The sequence below is a fragment of the Neovison vison genome, unplaced genomic scaffold, assembly GCF_020171115.1.
Source record: "Neovison vison isolate M4711 unplaced genomic scaffold, ASM_NN_V1 Scaffold_056, whole genome shotgun sequence".
NCBI classification, from domain to species: domain Eukaryota; kingdom Metazoa; phylum Chordata; class Mammalia; order Carnivora; family Mustelidae; genus Neogale; species Neogale vison.
In genome coordinates, this window is record NW_025334860.1 from 66,788 (window position 1) to 82,486 (window position 15,699).

At 38.2% G+C, this 15,699-nt stretch overlaps 1 protein-coding gene across 1 annotated transcript; it reads right to left on the reverse strand.

Annotated features, from left to right (window-relative positions):
• Window positions 1-358: 358 nt before the first annotated feature.
• Window positions 359-9,998, reverse strand: LOC122897991 (zinc finger protein 300-like). The gene is made up of 4 exons (XM_044236181.1): window positions 9,921-9,998; window positions 8,360-8,486; window positions 7,899-7,994; window positions 359-1,902 (listed from the first exon to the last, which is right to left on the reverse strand). The coding sequence occupies exons 1-4, from the start codon at window positions 9,933-9,935 to the stop codon at window positions 359-361; spliced, it is 1,782 nt and encodes a 593-aa protein (XP_044092116.1). The 5' UTR covers window positions 9,936-9,998.
• Window positions 9,999-15,699: the final 5,701 nt, after the last annotated feature.

The following is a 15,699-nucleotide window of genomic DNA, read 5'->3' on the forward strand; positions in this document are numbered from 1 at the left end:
TTTATGTCCTCTATGGGGAATTACTGCACAGCCATAATTATGCTAAGTTAACATTAACAATATTATCATATATCCAATTCTTATTATATAACATAAATACATAACTTCAAAATAAACTATATATGTAACTTTTGATATTAATCATTCAGTTCACAAGTTCAAAGTCTTACATGTCATAGTGAAAATATCCATTATTTATATAACAGAGATGTCTGTATTATTGCTGATAAAAAAATTAAATACATTAGGAACTTCATCAGTAAATATGCTCCCAAACTCATTGAAATCCATGGATTTTGTGTCATTTTTAAGGCTTGAGAAAATACTGACGAAGACATTTTCTGTGCTTAATACATTCTTATGATTTTACCACTGTATGAATTCTCTGGTGTACAGTGAGTTGTGACTTCTGGATGAACGCTTTACCACAGATAGTACACTGATAGGGTTTCTCCCCAGTATGAATTCTCTGATGTACAACAAGGTCTGACTTCTGGGAAAAGGCCTTTCCACACTCAGCACACACGTAAGGTTTCTCTCCTGTATGAATGCGCTGATGCCCCGGGAGGTGGGACTTCTGAGAGAAGGCTTTCCCACATTCACTGCATATATAAGGTTTTTCTCCTGTGTGAATTCTCTGATGTCCAATGAGATGTGACTGCTGACAGAAAGCTTTTCCACACTCACTGCATTTGTAGGGTTTCTCTCCAGTATGTGTTCTCTGGTGTATGATGAGCTGTGATTTCCGGGAAAAGGTCTTCCCACATTCAGTACATTCATAAGGTTTCTCCCCAGTATGAATTATCTGATGTATAATGAGTTCTGACTTTCTGCTGAAGGCTTCCTCACATTGAGCACATTTGTAGGGTTTCTCCCCAGTGTGAATTCTTTTATGTATAATGAGGTGGGACTTCTCACAGAAGGCTTTCCCACATTCAGTACATTCATATGGCTTCTCTCCAGTATGAGCTCTATGATGTATAATCAGCTGTGACTTCTGGGAGAAGGCTTTCCCACATTGATTACATTCATAAGGTTTCTCTCCAGTGTGAATTCTCTGATGTATAATAAGGGGGGATTTCTGGGAGAAAGCTTTCCCACAGTCATTACATTCATATGGTTTTTCCCCAGAATGAACTCTCTGATGTATAATGAGGGATGATTTTTGAGAGAAAGCTTTTCCACATTCAGAGCATTCATAAGGTTTCTCCCCAGTATGAGTTCTCTGATGTACAATAAGATGTGACTTCTCACTGAAGGCTTTCCCACATGCACCACAATCATATGGTTTCTCTCCAGTATGAATTCTTTGATGTATTATGAGTTGTGACTTTTTTAGAAAAGATTTTCCACATTCAATGCATACACAGGTCTTCTCTCCAGTTTCAACATTCATATATTGAATAAGAGATTGTTTATTGCTGATAATCTTTCCATATTGATGATCTTCACAGTGTTTCACTCCATTATGAACTTTTTCATGCTTAGAATAGGAAGAAATAGGTGTACTCCCACACCCAAAATTCTCATCAGTGTTTTTTGTTGCATAACCCCTATTACAACTGAGTAAGTTTACATTAGGTTCCAAGCTCTTTTCAAATGAGTCAGGGTCATACAGTCCTTGTCTTGAAGCATCTAGGTCTGCGTAGTCATGAAATATTTTCCCTAACATCTTATATGAATAGCCTGACTCTTCAGAACCTGTTTTGTTTTTGATGACCATGACTTGCCTGAGAAGTCTGTCTTGATTTCCCGCATCTCTCTCCAGCTGGTTATCACCCTGCCAGACCTTAAAAATGGAGTACAATGAATGCTCCCTTGTCACACTTGCCAATATCTCCTTATGGAAGGAAACACCTCCAGATATATCCAACTGAGGATTTTCAAGTCTAGTCTCCCTCTCTGAAAGAATAAAAAAAAATTAAACAGATAAAAAGATTTAGTAGAGGACAAAAGATGTAAAAACAAATGGATGATATATGATGGTCCAGGAGACAGAGAACTGGGATGGCAATAGGCCATTTGAAAATGTAAATTTATCACTAGTAATTAAAGATGGACTTTACTTCCAGTAGTGATGGCTGAGGTAGTTGAAGAATTCTGCTCCCAAAAAAACCAAGTACAAAAACAAATAAAAAAACAACTAATTTAGGGCACTGAAAAACTATTAACAGGAGGTAATAAGCTGAAAAATGCTTACTCACCAGAAACTTCTACTTCATTATGTAAGAATGGGGAGCTAGCATTCTTTCTCAGGGTTTTCCCATCTCCCATCCCTAGTTTATGGGGGATTAAAAGATAACACAAATCCACAGGATACAACTTAATGCTATTAATAAGAATAGCAAGAAATTTAACAGGAATTTGGAAGCAAAAGAGTCATAAAAGGTTGAGATAACACCATCTATATACCTCCACCTGACCACTAAAAGATCTGTAAAAAGATATTCTAGAGAGCCCAACAGTGATTGAAAATTTGGAGAGTCTTGCAAACTTGCTATACTTGTAAAGTGTTCTGAAACATGCACTGCTCGGGCAGCAAACAGTGAAAGTCATGCTTGTGTTTGATGTCTCATACAACCTCTACCCAAATCACTAGCTTACCTCTACCTTATCCAAAGGTGGAGGGGAGTCTCTTAGACAGCCAGACTTAAACAAACAAACAGGAACTAAAGAGAGCCATCAGCAATGACACTCTATAGGACAAACAGATTTCAGTTTAAGCCTAAGCAAGTTAAATGCCTCTAAGACAAAACAGAAACCCTTAGAAGGATCAGAAGAATCTACACTACAACATATTATCTACTATGTAGCATTTTCAACCAAAAATTACTAGACATATAAAGAAACAGAAAACTGATCTAAATTAAGGAATAAAATCAGTCAATAGAAAATGACTCTATGTGGGTACAAATGCTATATTTTGTAAATAAAGATCCCAAAGAAGCTATTATAAACATATTAAAGAACTTAAAGGAAAAGATTGCTAGGCAATGAGTGAACAAATATGTAATTTTAAAAGAGGAAAAAAGCATATAAAGGAACTAGTTTGACTATAAAGAGGCAGGAAGAGGAAATTTTGATTATTAGAACTCTTTGGTATCATGATTGTGGTAGTAGTTAACTTACTCTATATCCAATATTTATTTTGTGTAAGTTAAACATAAAAGAACCAAATGAAAATTTTAAAGCTGAAATTAAAATTTCATCAGATGGGCTTATTGGATTTAAGAAAGCAGAAAGCAAAAAAAGAGAACTACAGGCGAATATCTCTGGTGAACATAGATGAGAAAATCCTCAACAAAATATTAGCAAACAGAATCCAACAATACATTAAAAAATTTATTCACTATGATCAAGTAGGATTTATTCCATATTCAAGATGATTTAATATTTGCCAAAAAGTTAATTGATATGTCACATCAGTAAGAAAAAGGATAAAGCCAAGTGATCATTTCAATAGATATATAAAAAGCATTTGACAAAGTATAACATACATTCATGATAAAAACCTTCAAAAAATTAGGTGTAGAGGGCACATACCCCAACATAATAAAGTCTATATATGAAAAACCCACAGCTAACATTATGCTCAATGAGCAAAAGCTCTCAGGTCAGGAACAAGACAAGGATGCCCGCTTTTATTCCATAGTACTGGAAGTCCTAGCCACAGCAATCAGACAAGAAGAAATAAAAGGCATCCAAACTGGTAAGGAAGAAGTAAGACCTCCACTATTTGCAAATGACATGATACCACATTTAGAAAACCCTAAAGATGCCACCAAAAAACTGCTGGAACTGATAAATTAATTCAGCAAGGTCACAGAATACAACATCAGAATACAACATCAATTTATTACATACAGAAATTTATTACATTTCTGTATATTAATAATGAAGCAGCTAAAAGAAAAATTAACAATCTCATTTACAACTGTACCAAAAATAATAAAATACCTAGGAATAAACTTAACCAAAGAGGTAAAAGACCTGTATTCTGAAAACTATAAAACACTGATGAAAGAAATTATAAATAACACAAATAGAAAGACATTCCATGTTCATTGATTGGAAGAACAAATATTGTTAAAATGTCTATATTACCCAAAGCCATCCACTCATTTAAGGCAATCCCTACGAAAATGCCAACAGCATTTTTCACAGAACTAGAACAAATAATCCTAAAATTTGTATGGAACCACAAAAGATCCAGAATAGCCAAAGCAATCTTGAAAAAGAAAAACAAAACTAGAGGCATCACAATTCCAGACTTCAAGTTATACTACAAAACTGCAGTAATCAAAACAATATGGTCCTGGCACAAAAACAGACACATGGATCAATAGAACAGAATAGGGAGCTCAGATATAAACCCACAATTCTATGGTCAATTAATCTTCAACAAAAGAGGCAAGAATATGAAATGGGAAAGACATCATTCCAACAAATGGTGTTGGGAAAACTGGACACCTATATGCAAAAGAATGAAAAAGGACCACTTTCTTACACCTTACGCAAAAGCAAACTCAAAATGGATTAAGGACCTAAATGGGAACTGAAACCATAAAAATCCTAAAAGAGAGTATAGGGAATAATTTCTCTGACATCAGCCTTAACAACATCTTTTTAGATGTGTCTCTTGAGGCAAGGCAATCAAAAAGCAAAAATAAACTATTGGGACTGCATCAAAATAAAAAGCTTTTGCACAGCAAAGAAAACCAGCAAAACTAAAAGACCACCTTGGAATGGGAGAAGATATTTGCAAATGACACACCTGGTAGATGGCTAGTATCCAAAATATATAAGGAACTTATACAACTCAATACCCAAAAACCAAATAATATAATTAAAAATGGGCAGAAGACATGAACAGATATATCTCCAAAGAAGACATCCAGATGGCCAATAAACACAGAAAACATGCTCAACATCACTCATCATCAGGGAAATGCAAATCAAAACCAAAATGAGATAGCACCTCACACATATCACAATGGCTAAAATCAAAAGCTCAAGAAACAAGTGTTGGTGAGGATGTGAAGAAAAGAGAGCACTTGCGCACTGTTGGTGGGAATGCAAACTGGTGCAGCCACTGTGGAAGTCAGTATGGAGGTTCCTCAAAAAATTAAAAAACATAGTATTCCATTGTGTATATATACCACATCTTATATGAAGGAGTGGTGATGCAACATGGGGGCTTAAGTGGGTAGGAGAAGAATCCATGAAACAAGATGGGATAGGGAGGGAGACAAACCATAAGTGACTTTTAATCTCACGAAACAAACTGTGGGTTGCTGGGGGGAGGGGGGTTGGGAGAAGGGGGGTAGGGTTATGGACATTGGGGAGGGTATGTGCTTTTGGGTAAATTGGAAGGGGAGATGAACCATGAGAGACTATGGACTCTGAAAAACAATCTGAGGGGTTTGCAGTGGTGGGGGGGATGGGAGGTTGGGGTTCCAGGTGGTGGGTATTATAGAGGGCACAGCTTGCATGGAGCACTGGGTGTGGTGAAAAAATAATGAATAGTGTTTTTCTGAAAATAAATATATTGGAAAAAAAAAAGAATTAGAGAAGACACAAAAAAAAATATTAAAAAACAGAACTACCCTACGATCCAGTAATCATATTACTGGGTATTTACCCCCAAAATACAAAAATGCTAACTCAAAGGGATATACACACCCCTATGTTTATTGCAGCATTATTTACAATAGCCGAATTATGGAAGTGTCCATCAACGGATGAATGGATAAAGATGTGGTATACATATACACATATATTATTCGGCCATCAGAATATTGAATTCTTAGGAATTTTATCATTCAACCATAAGAAAGAACGAAATCTTGCCATTTGCAACAACATGGATGGATCTAGAGAGTAGAATACTAAATGAAATAAGCCAGTCAGAGAAATACCATTTGATTTCACTCCTATGTAGAATTTAAGAAACAAAACAAATGAACAAAGGAGGAAACTAACAAAAAAGAGACAAACCAAAAAACAGACTCAACTACAGAGAACAAACAGAGGGGAGGTAGGTGAGGGGTTAGGTGAGGGGATGGGTGACATAGGTGAAGGGGATTAAGAGCTCACTTATCTGGATGAGGACTGAGAAATATACGGAATTGCTGAACTGCTATACTGTACACCTGAAACTAATACAACACTGTATTTACATATAGTGGTATTAAAGAAAATAAATTAAAACTCATGTCATAATCAAAATCAAAATCAATCAATAGTGCTGGAACACATGGACTGCCAAGGCAAAAGAAGGGAGTTGGACACTTACTTCATACCATGTGCAAAAATTAACTCAAAGACCTAAATGTAAGAGCACTGACAGTATAAAACTTCTCGAAAAAAAACTTGGGGTAAATCTTCATGACCTTGGATTTGGCAACAGATTCTTGGATACGATACCAAAGCACAGGCAACAAAAGAAAAATAGAAAAACCGGACTTTCTGGAGTTCCATGTAAGTTCTGCGTAAGAATTTTACCTCTATAAAGAACTCTTACAATTCTATAATAAAAAGACAAATAATTCAAAATAGACAAAGTCTCTCAACAGACTATTTTCTGAACAAGATACATAATGGCCAACAAGCAGATAAAAATACACTCAACATAATTAGTCATTACAGATGATTTTAGTTAAACCCAGAGTTCCCATATGACCCAGCAGTTCCACTTCTACCAAAGAAGAAGTAAAACATACACCTACATGAGAATTTGCACATGAATGTTTATAGCAGCATTATTCATGTTGCCAAAAGGTGGACACAAGCCAAATATCCATTAACTGATGAACGGATAACTAAATGTCGTGTATCCACACAACGGAGTATTATTCAGCCAAAAAAGAAACGAACTACAGATACATACTATATAACGTGATAACCCTCAGAAACAGCATGCTAACTGAAAGAAGCCAGTCACAAAAGATCACATATTGTACAATTTCGTTTAAATAAAATATCAAGAGTAGGTAAATCAATAGTGAAAGCAGATTAGTGGCCGCTTAGGGCTGGAGATGCGGAGCAGGGGCGTGATAGCAGAAGGGTACAGGATTTCTTTCGTAGGCGATAAAGTGTTTTAAAATTGACTGCAGCAATCGTTTCACATATCTGCGAATATGACAAAACCACTATATTGTTAACTTTGAATGGGTGAATTATAAGGCATGTGAGTTAAATCTCAAAGTTGTATAAATAAAATAGTAGAAAATACAGAGTACAGCTACAGTATGGACTTTAACTGTCCATATTCGCACTGTGTATCCATGCTTATATCCCTTTATTCCCTGAATAAATAGTTTTTATTGAAGGCAAGCCTAGCAAATTTCTGCAGAAAAGCCACAATGATTCCTAACTCCAAGAATTTGTACACACCCATTGCCTGAGCTTGCCTTCACCCTCCTCTTGCCCAACCCACACTTCAAATATACTTCAGAGTAGCTGGTTCTTGTTTGGAAAACATGCCTTCTTAAGTTATGCCACATTTCTTTAGATTATAATTTTCAGGGAACTCCTAAGACATTAATTATATTGGTGGTACGATTTTATGCAGCCATGAACTCTGATGTCTTGTCTTTCCATGTACAACCTGTGGTCCTGAAAAGCATCTGACTTCTATTGCCTTTGAATTTCTTCCAGAAAGCCACTAAAGATATAATTGTTGAGTGAATCAGAGAGAAATTTTTCTTCTCTTTATGGCTCACTATTACTTAATTAACAAATTGTTGAATACTTACTACATACTCAGCACAGGAGCAAGAAGGAACAGGAGCGGCCAATCTGGTTGGAAGCATAAATCTCAGCCACCCGCCAATTAAAATCAAAAACAAAGAAACTGAGATTTCACTTCCCTTGACTCCCATCTGCCAGCTTTTTACCTGGATAGATCCAACTTGGTATATCTCTTTTTACAATCCATGGCTCTTGTCCTTGTTCCAACTTGGAGATGACATCTGGTTTGGACATTGGATGCCCTATTATGGAGAAATCAGAGAGGAACTCGGTTGGCTACACTGAAGAAAAAAAAAGAAAGGTTTCTAGGCACCTGGGTGGCTCAGTCAGTCAAAGTGTCCAACTCTTGATCTCAGCTCAGCTCAGCTCTTGATCTCAGGGTCCTGAGTTAAGCCCTACATTTAAAAACAAAAAAGTGCTATTTTAGGAGCCCCACAGTGAAGCTGTCCAGCTGGCTCTCAGCACAGCACTGACCTTCTGCTGGAGAGAAAAAAAGAGAGCACAAAGTCAGTCATTACCTATGCCAGGAACCCACCCAACTTGATCAAAGGAGAAGAGAGAGGCACTGGATTGGGAATTGTTGTGATATGAGGGAAGCCATCCTTACCCAATGAGACCAGGTGGCTGAAGTTCTCCAGCATCACATCTCTGTACAGGGTCTTCTGAGCGCGGTCCAGTTGCTGCCACTCCTCCTTGGTGAAAGCTATAGCCACATCCTCAAATGACAACGGACCCTATAACAGCACGTTCCTGTTCAATCTGAAGTGATCGTTCTTATTTTTACCATAACATGCCAAATCATATGCCCAGTTCTACACCATGCCTATTCAGAAAAATGATGTAAAATTCTGTCTTTAGCAAGAGGAATCAAACACATTTGAAGAATAGAAGAGCAAAGAGGCTTAATCACAAATGGGAATTCAATAAAGGCAGCATTTCAAATAAATGTATTCAACAAGTGGTTCTGGGAACACTGGACAGTCAATCAGTTCAATAATAAAAAGCATCACAAATTATTAATACTGGTTATCCCAGGAGAAAGGGAATGCTGAGGGTCCCTTTGACTTTATAATTTTTATTTTTTGTATTTTTCAGTGTTTTTTTAAATGTTTTTACCAAGTAGGGATAATTCAAGCCAAGACAAAATATAGCAAAATGATTTTATAAATTGAAAAAAATGGGACCAAAACTGGCATTCAGTTGGGGAGTAGCTTCACAAACTGTGGGACCATAGCAAAGGCTACGCAGAATCAGAGACCCCAGCACTCCCAAGTGTTTGCCACTGAATTTTACGTAAAGAACTGCCTACTTGAAAGAAGCCATGATTTTGAGACATATAGATCCTCACCATTCCCCCTTTTCTAGGTTTTATCTCTGGATAAACTATACGTTAGTTCCCCCAAAGAATAATGCTTATAGAGTTCAGCTCTAACATTATGCTGACTGCCTTCTAAAAAAAAAATATTTAAAGACACAACCACAAAAAATCTGACACACTTATGCAGAAGTATAGGTCAGGACATCATCTATAGACGATCCCCCAAAATAAATTTCTTTTTGTCTTTTTTTTTTTTTTTAGATTTTTATTTATTTATTTGATAGACAGAGAGAGATCACAAGTAGGCAGAGAGGCAGGCAGAGAGAGAGGGGGGAAGCAGGCTCCCTGCCCGACGCGGGGCTTGATCCCAGGACCCTGAGATCATGACCCGAGCTGAAGGCAGAGGCTTAAACCACTGAGCCACCCAGGCGCCCCCTTTTTGTCTTAATGGCAAGAAATACTTTCATTGAAAATTCAGTTGATTTTATTTGTGGAGAATGCCAGATCATGTATATGATATCCTCTATCTCTCCACTGTGGCTGCTAGAAAAGACTGAATAAATTTGACTCTTTTTTTTTTTTCAAATTTGCACTTTAATTTTTACACACTTATATAAAATACATAATATAGATATGGATTATATTTATATAAAATATACATATAACAAACATATACATGAACTATAATAGTTGCTTTATGTGGCTTAAAACCACATAAATGTACATAGTACACAGCAACTCGTTCCAAGTCTTTGCTCTCTCTACCTTTTCCCTAATTCTGATTTCTAGCTTTCTGCACTTTTCCATTTGACTATATGGAAATCGAGTACAAAATAAGCAAGCAACTTACATGAGACTTGGTCATTTTCTGCTTCTCTTCCAAAAAAGCAGAGATCTGAGGAATCAGGATTGAAAGACTAAGTCTCCAGGAGCCATTTACCAGTCTAGAAACAACCACCACCAGAAGTCAGATGGAAATCAGGTCACTTTGTAGAAGGTCGTTTGATCCTTATAGAAGGATCTATAAGCACCACGTGAAAAAGTCTTCTTGTGATTATATGATTATATAGATCTTGTACAAGGTGTATTTTTAAAATATTTTTATTTTTAAAAAGATTTTATTTATTTATTTAACAGACAGAGATCACAAGTAGGCAGAGCAGCAGGTAGAGAGAGGGGGAAGCAGGCTCCCCACTGAGCAGAGAGCCCAATGCAAGGCTCAATTCCAGGACACTGAGACAATGACCTAAGCCAAAGGCAGAGGCTTAACCCACTGAGCCACACAGGCGTCCCTACAGGGTGTATTTTTAATTGGATGGATGCAGATATTTCTGTTAATACACAAACACCTTATTGTTCCCCTTTGAACCAGCAGTTCTATTTGTAATTCTATCTGTAAGACTCTACCATAAGACAATAATCATGTATACATATGTATGTAAGATTTAATTACAGATGAGGCAGTTCCTTGACAATAAGAATAGGAATGACCAAGTAGAAAACTGAGAACCATATTCCCTAGACACAAGCAGCTGACAAAATCCTAAGAGCTCTTTTACATTTTTCCGCTAATCTAGCAAATTCTCTTGCTCAATCAATATTCATAGATTAAAACTGTTGACTTCATTGATTTTTTTTAACTTTTAAATCATTTATAGTTTTATTTTTTTTAAGATTTTATTTATTTATTTTTCCAATTTATTTATTTTCAGAAAAACAGTATTCATTATTTTTTCACCACACCCAGTGCTCCATGCAAGCTGTGCCCTCTATAATACCCACCACCTGGAACCCCAACCTCCCACCCCACCCCCGCCACTTCAAACCCCTCAGATTGTTTTTCAGAGTCCATAGTCTCTCATGGTTCATCTCCCCTTCCAATTTACCCAAAAGCACATACCCTCCCCAATGTCCATAACCCTACCCCCCTTCTCCCAACCCCCCTCCCCCCAGCAACCCACAGATTTTAACATGTTTTTGTTTAAGTTTGTGTTGCTGATATTCAACAGTGCAGTCATCTATGGAAGAAAATAGTGTCACAGAACCATAGATGAACAGGAATATAGGACAATGCAGAAAGATACTTACCTGGTAAATTCTTCTCAGTCCCAGAATGGGTCATGCAGAGAAGGCTGAACTCATTCACAGGAAGTGAGTACTCCCATGAAAGGCAGACTGTTTCCTAAGGGGTTATCCCAGGCTGTGTCAAAATAAACCTAGAAGGAAACAATCCAATAGTCATGCTCCTCTTTGGACACCGAGCTCTGAAACAAGTAAAAAGCAGGGGTTTAATAAATGTTTGTGGAACAGAATGTAGAACACTTCCAATAAACAGGAAGACACGGGGCTGAAATTACACCTCATATAAGAAAAGAAGAAAAAAAACAGCCCTCACATTTCAGAGCTGGCCTGACCCTCAAATTCTCCTCTTTAAGTTAATTACACAGAACATCAACATCAGACAAGGTCACTCCCTGAAATCATGTCCGAACACAGACAGACGAAGCATCAGCATTGTCCAATACACAAAACATCCCCTCTCCGAGTTAATATGAGCGACAACTTCCTCACCTATTACAGCTTTACCGTCAGGATAGTCTCCTCACCCTAGATATTTGAAATCCCCCATCACTGAACTACCCCACTTCTCTCAATATCCAATTCAGAGCAAGGTCTACCCCCTTAGGCCCTCGTCAAAATCACCCAATACAAGGATAAGTCCTATAAGAAGTTCTAACGCTCTCATACCAGAAGGCCCCCCCACCCTCCTTTTCTCCAGGGTGTGCGTGTTCCCAGCTAGGTGCTAAAGCCATAAACCCAACTTATTCAACTACAGGATGTTCCTGGTGGTCTTTGACTAGAGGGAATTGACAATAATAAGGTTAATCCTTTAGATTTGTTTGGTCTTATGTCTAAAGGATGTTTTCTTCTATGAGGAGGTGAGTGATGGAGGGAGTTGGAGGTTTGAGAAAACATCTGAGTAGGTGCTTCAATGTGGGGGCGGCCTCTGACCTGCAGAAATTGTAAAGTGAGGGGCTTCCCACTAAACTAGAGCTGACCCTTCCCAGTCTCTGGCTGCATTATCGACTCCCTACAAATCACTGAATCACCAGGTGCAGAAATCACAAATCCCAAAGAGCACCTCCACGGAACCCCGATCACAAGACTGGCCATACAGGTCCACAAATCACTGGCACACGGATACTCCAACACCTGCATCCCCGACCCACAGATCATACTGCTCTCCCTATTACTGACCCCTTGTACGTACCCAACATTCATCCCACAGACTTTCCATCAGTCTGCATAGACCTCCAATTACAGACCCTCACAGACCCCCGCCCAGCCCCCGACTTCCTAATGACTTAATCCATAAATCCCCCTTCTGACCCCCAGCTCGATTATCAGGTCCCGAAACGTCCGTCCCAGCATAACCCCCGACAGCTGTCACAGATTAACATGGATCGAAAAACTCTCCCGCTTCCTGTCTGGGAGAGTGCGCCGCGGGGCTCGCGAGCATGCGCCGAATCCTGCAGAGCGATTTTGACCACTCGGCGTCCTCTGTGGCTTTGTTCAGGAAGCAAGATGGCGACTCCCACGCGCCGTGTCTCCTAGTGGGAGTCGCCATATTGAGAGTCCTGTCAGGTCCGTACACGCGGAGGAATTCGGTTTATCCTTAACCTGAGTTTGGACTGTGCCACCGTGGCAGCGAGGTGAAGGAGGCAAGATGACGGAAAGTATTACACAAACCAATGAGAGCTTTAACAGGAGGATTGGGGAAGAAGTTCCCTTTACTGGGAAAGAGGAATTTGGAATGGTACAATCCACTGGAGGCAATTCTACTTAGAAGTACTGATAATGGGGGCGCCTGGGTGGCTCAGTGGGTTAAGCCTCTGCCTTCAGCTCAGGTCATGATCCCAGGGTCCTGGGATTGAGCCCCACATCAGGCTATCTGCTCAGCAGGGAGCCTGCTTCCTCCCCTCTCTCTGCCTGCCTCTCTGCCTACCTGTGATCTCTCTCCCTCTGTCAAATAAATAAATAAAATCTTAGGGGAAAAAAAAGTACTGATAATGGTTCAGCCCTACACCGGATGATTCCATTGTGGGACCGAGGGGGCACAACTGATGTTCCAGGGGAGCGAAGGGGTGTTATAAACCGCTAATAATGCTAAAAACAATGAGAAGGAATCCGCCTAAGGGAAATTACAACCACAGTAATATGTTGCAGGGACAGACTGATGAAAAAAGGAAAATTGATACAGGAAAGAGGAGACTGAGTCACAAAATAATGGAGAATCTGAGAAACAGAATGGAGGGAGACTAAGGGACAAAAGGAGAGAGGGAGAATGAGAGTGAGAGACCAAGGTCTGAGACTAGGAGAGAATGAAGGTAGGGGGGACACTGAAAGAGAAAACTGAGTGGAAGAGAGAGACGGGGGAAGGGTGACTGACCGTCCAGGTTTGTCTGGAATGTCCCAGGAAATCCTTCGTCTGGACTGAAAAGGTCCAGGTTTGAGGAGATCGGTGGGAAAAGTTGAGGCAAAGTGTGAAACCTGTAAAGTGAATCAAAAAGTAAGGCGGTGAGCAACACTGTTTTTAAACTCAAGTGGATAAGGCACAGATTTTGGGCCTTTCTTAGTCATCATTGCTGTACCCCCCCTCCCGCACCCCAACCCCCGCGGGTGGTTTCTGATGTTGGCAACCATGGCTGTGGTTTGCAGTAATGAATTACCTATCCATCGTTGCATCACTCAGCAGTGATGAGTTTTAAGTATGTAACTTAAATGCATGGCACTCATAAGCATTTACAGTCTTTGGCTTTGGGGATTGACTGTTATGCTTTGTACGGACATAGCGCTAGTTTAGTTATTAATATTGTAAATGTTGTGACCGTGTTTTCTAAGAGTTCAGAAATGAAAATGACAATGACAGCATGACCCATACATCACCAAAAAACCTCTTATTTTAATGACAGATATAAAGATACATCGACACCTGGATTACAGAGGTAAATAAACAGCAAATTGCCCAATATGCAAAAGAGAATTCAGGCTTGGGCATGGTGGTGAAGGGGCAGTGAAAGCACATATGGAGACTAAAACAAATCTAGGATGACAGGCAAGTACTTCTAAATAAATAAAAAAGGTTTTTGTCTCCCCAAAAGACATAGATAATGAGTTGAAAATAGTGATTGCCCAATTATATTAGACAGACAGCATAAACATGTATTATTGTATAGTTTTATTCACTGATATATAAAACTGAATAACATTACATTTCCAAACTCAAATGTTGCAGCTAGAATGGCCTGTGGACACACAAAAGGAGAAATTTGGGTAACAGATGTGTTGGCCCCTTACAGTGTAGAGTCAATCCTGCTTTCAACAGTATGTCAGATGATACATCAAATCAGGACAAGAAAAAAAATCCCCTAACTCTTCACTCTTGGGCTGAAAAGTGGAGGTCAAACTATCATCTTCATTTTTAAAAGATTTTCGTGAAATTAAAGACAAGATAAAATTGTTGGTATCTTGTCCAATTGTAAGCTAGGCTTTGCTCATCTATAAAAAATGTTCAACAGACACTGCAAATGTAAATCTAGGCCAGTTCAATTCACTCTATAAATTTATCAAATAAAATGAAAACATCTTACGTGCTGAGACAGCATATATTTGGAGATAACATGTGGCTGGAGCATTTTTTCCCCCATTCATTAATTTAATTTATTTACATTAAAGTGACTACTATTAAGAACTTATGTCATTTTGCTATTTGTTTCTATGTGTCTTACTATATTGGAGTCTCAATTCCCTCAATACTGCCTTCTTTTGTATTTTTTTTTTTTTTGCTGTATACTATTTTTATTCCCTGCTTATTTTTTCTTTGAATATGTCTTATTTAGTATTTAGTAATTATTATAATTACAATTAACATCCTAAATGTATAACAAACTACTTTGAATCATTACCAACGTAATTTCAACAGCACACAAAGCGCTGACCCTTTACAACTCTGCCCTCCCCTAACTTTCATCTTTATGATATTATTGTAGACAAAACTAACATAAGGTCAGAAGTTGTTACAAGAGACAAAAGGTCTTTATATATTGACAAAAGGGTCAATCTATCAAGAAGATTAACAATTATAAATCTTTATGTGCTAAACAACAAAGACCAAAAATATTGAGGCAAATAATGACATTATTAAAGGGAGAAATGCACAGTTCTATAACAGTGGGAGACTTCAGCATCCCACTTTGCATAATGGGTTGAACATAGAGACATAAAATCAGTAAGGAAATAAAGAACTTGATTAAAACTTAAACTAGCCCTAAGTGACAGATAGGACACTATAGCCAACAATAGCAGAATACTAATTTTTTCAAGTTCACATGGAACATTCTTCAGGATGTACCATATTTTAGGCTCCAAAACAAGTATCAGTACATTTTAAAACACTGACATCATATATATTATGTTCTCCAACCCCAAGGGAATGAAATTGGAAATTTATGAGAAGAAAAGCTGGAAAGTCTACAAATATATAGACACTAAACAGGACACTCTTAAACAACCAATGGGTAAACTAAGAATTCACAAGGTAAATTTAAAAATACTTGGAGACAAATGAA

Coding starts and splice junctions, on each gene's coding strand:
- LOC122897991 (XM_044236181.1), bottom strand. Junction 7,995..8,359: donor CAGCCACCTGGTCTCATTGG/GTAAGGATGGCT, acceptor TCTCCATAATAG/GGCATCCAATGTCCAAACCA. Junction 1,903..7,898: donor ACCAAGTTGGATCTATCCAG/GTAAAAAGCTGG, acceptor TTATTCTTTCAG/AGAGGGAGACTAGACTTGAA.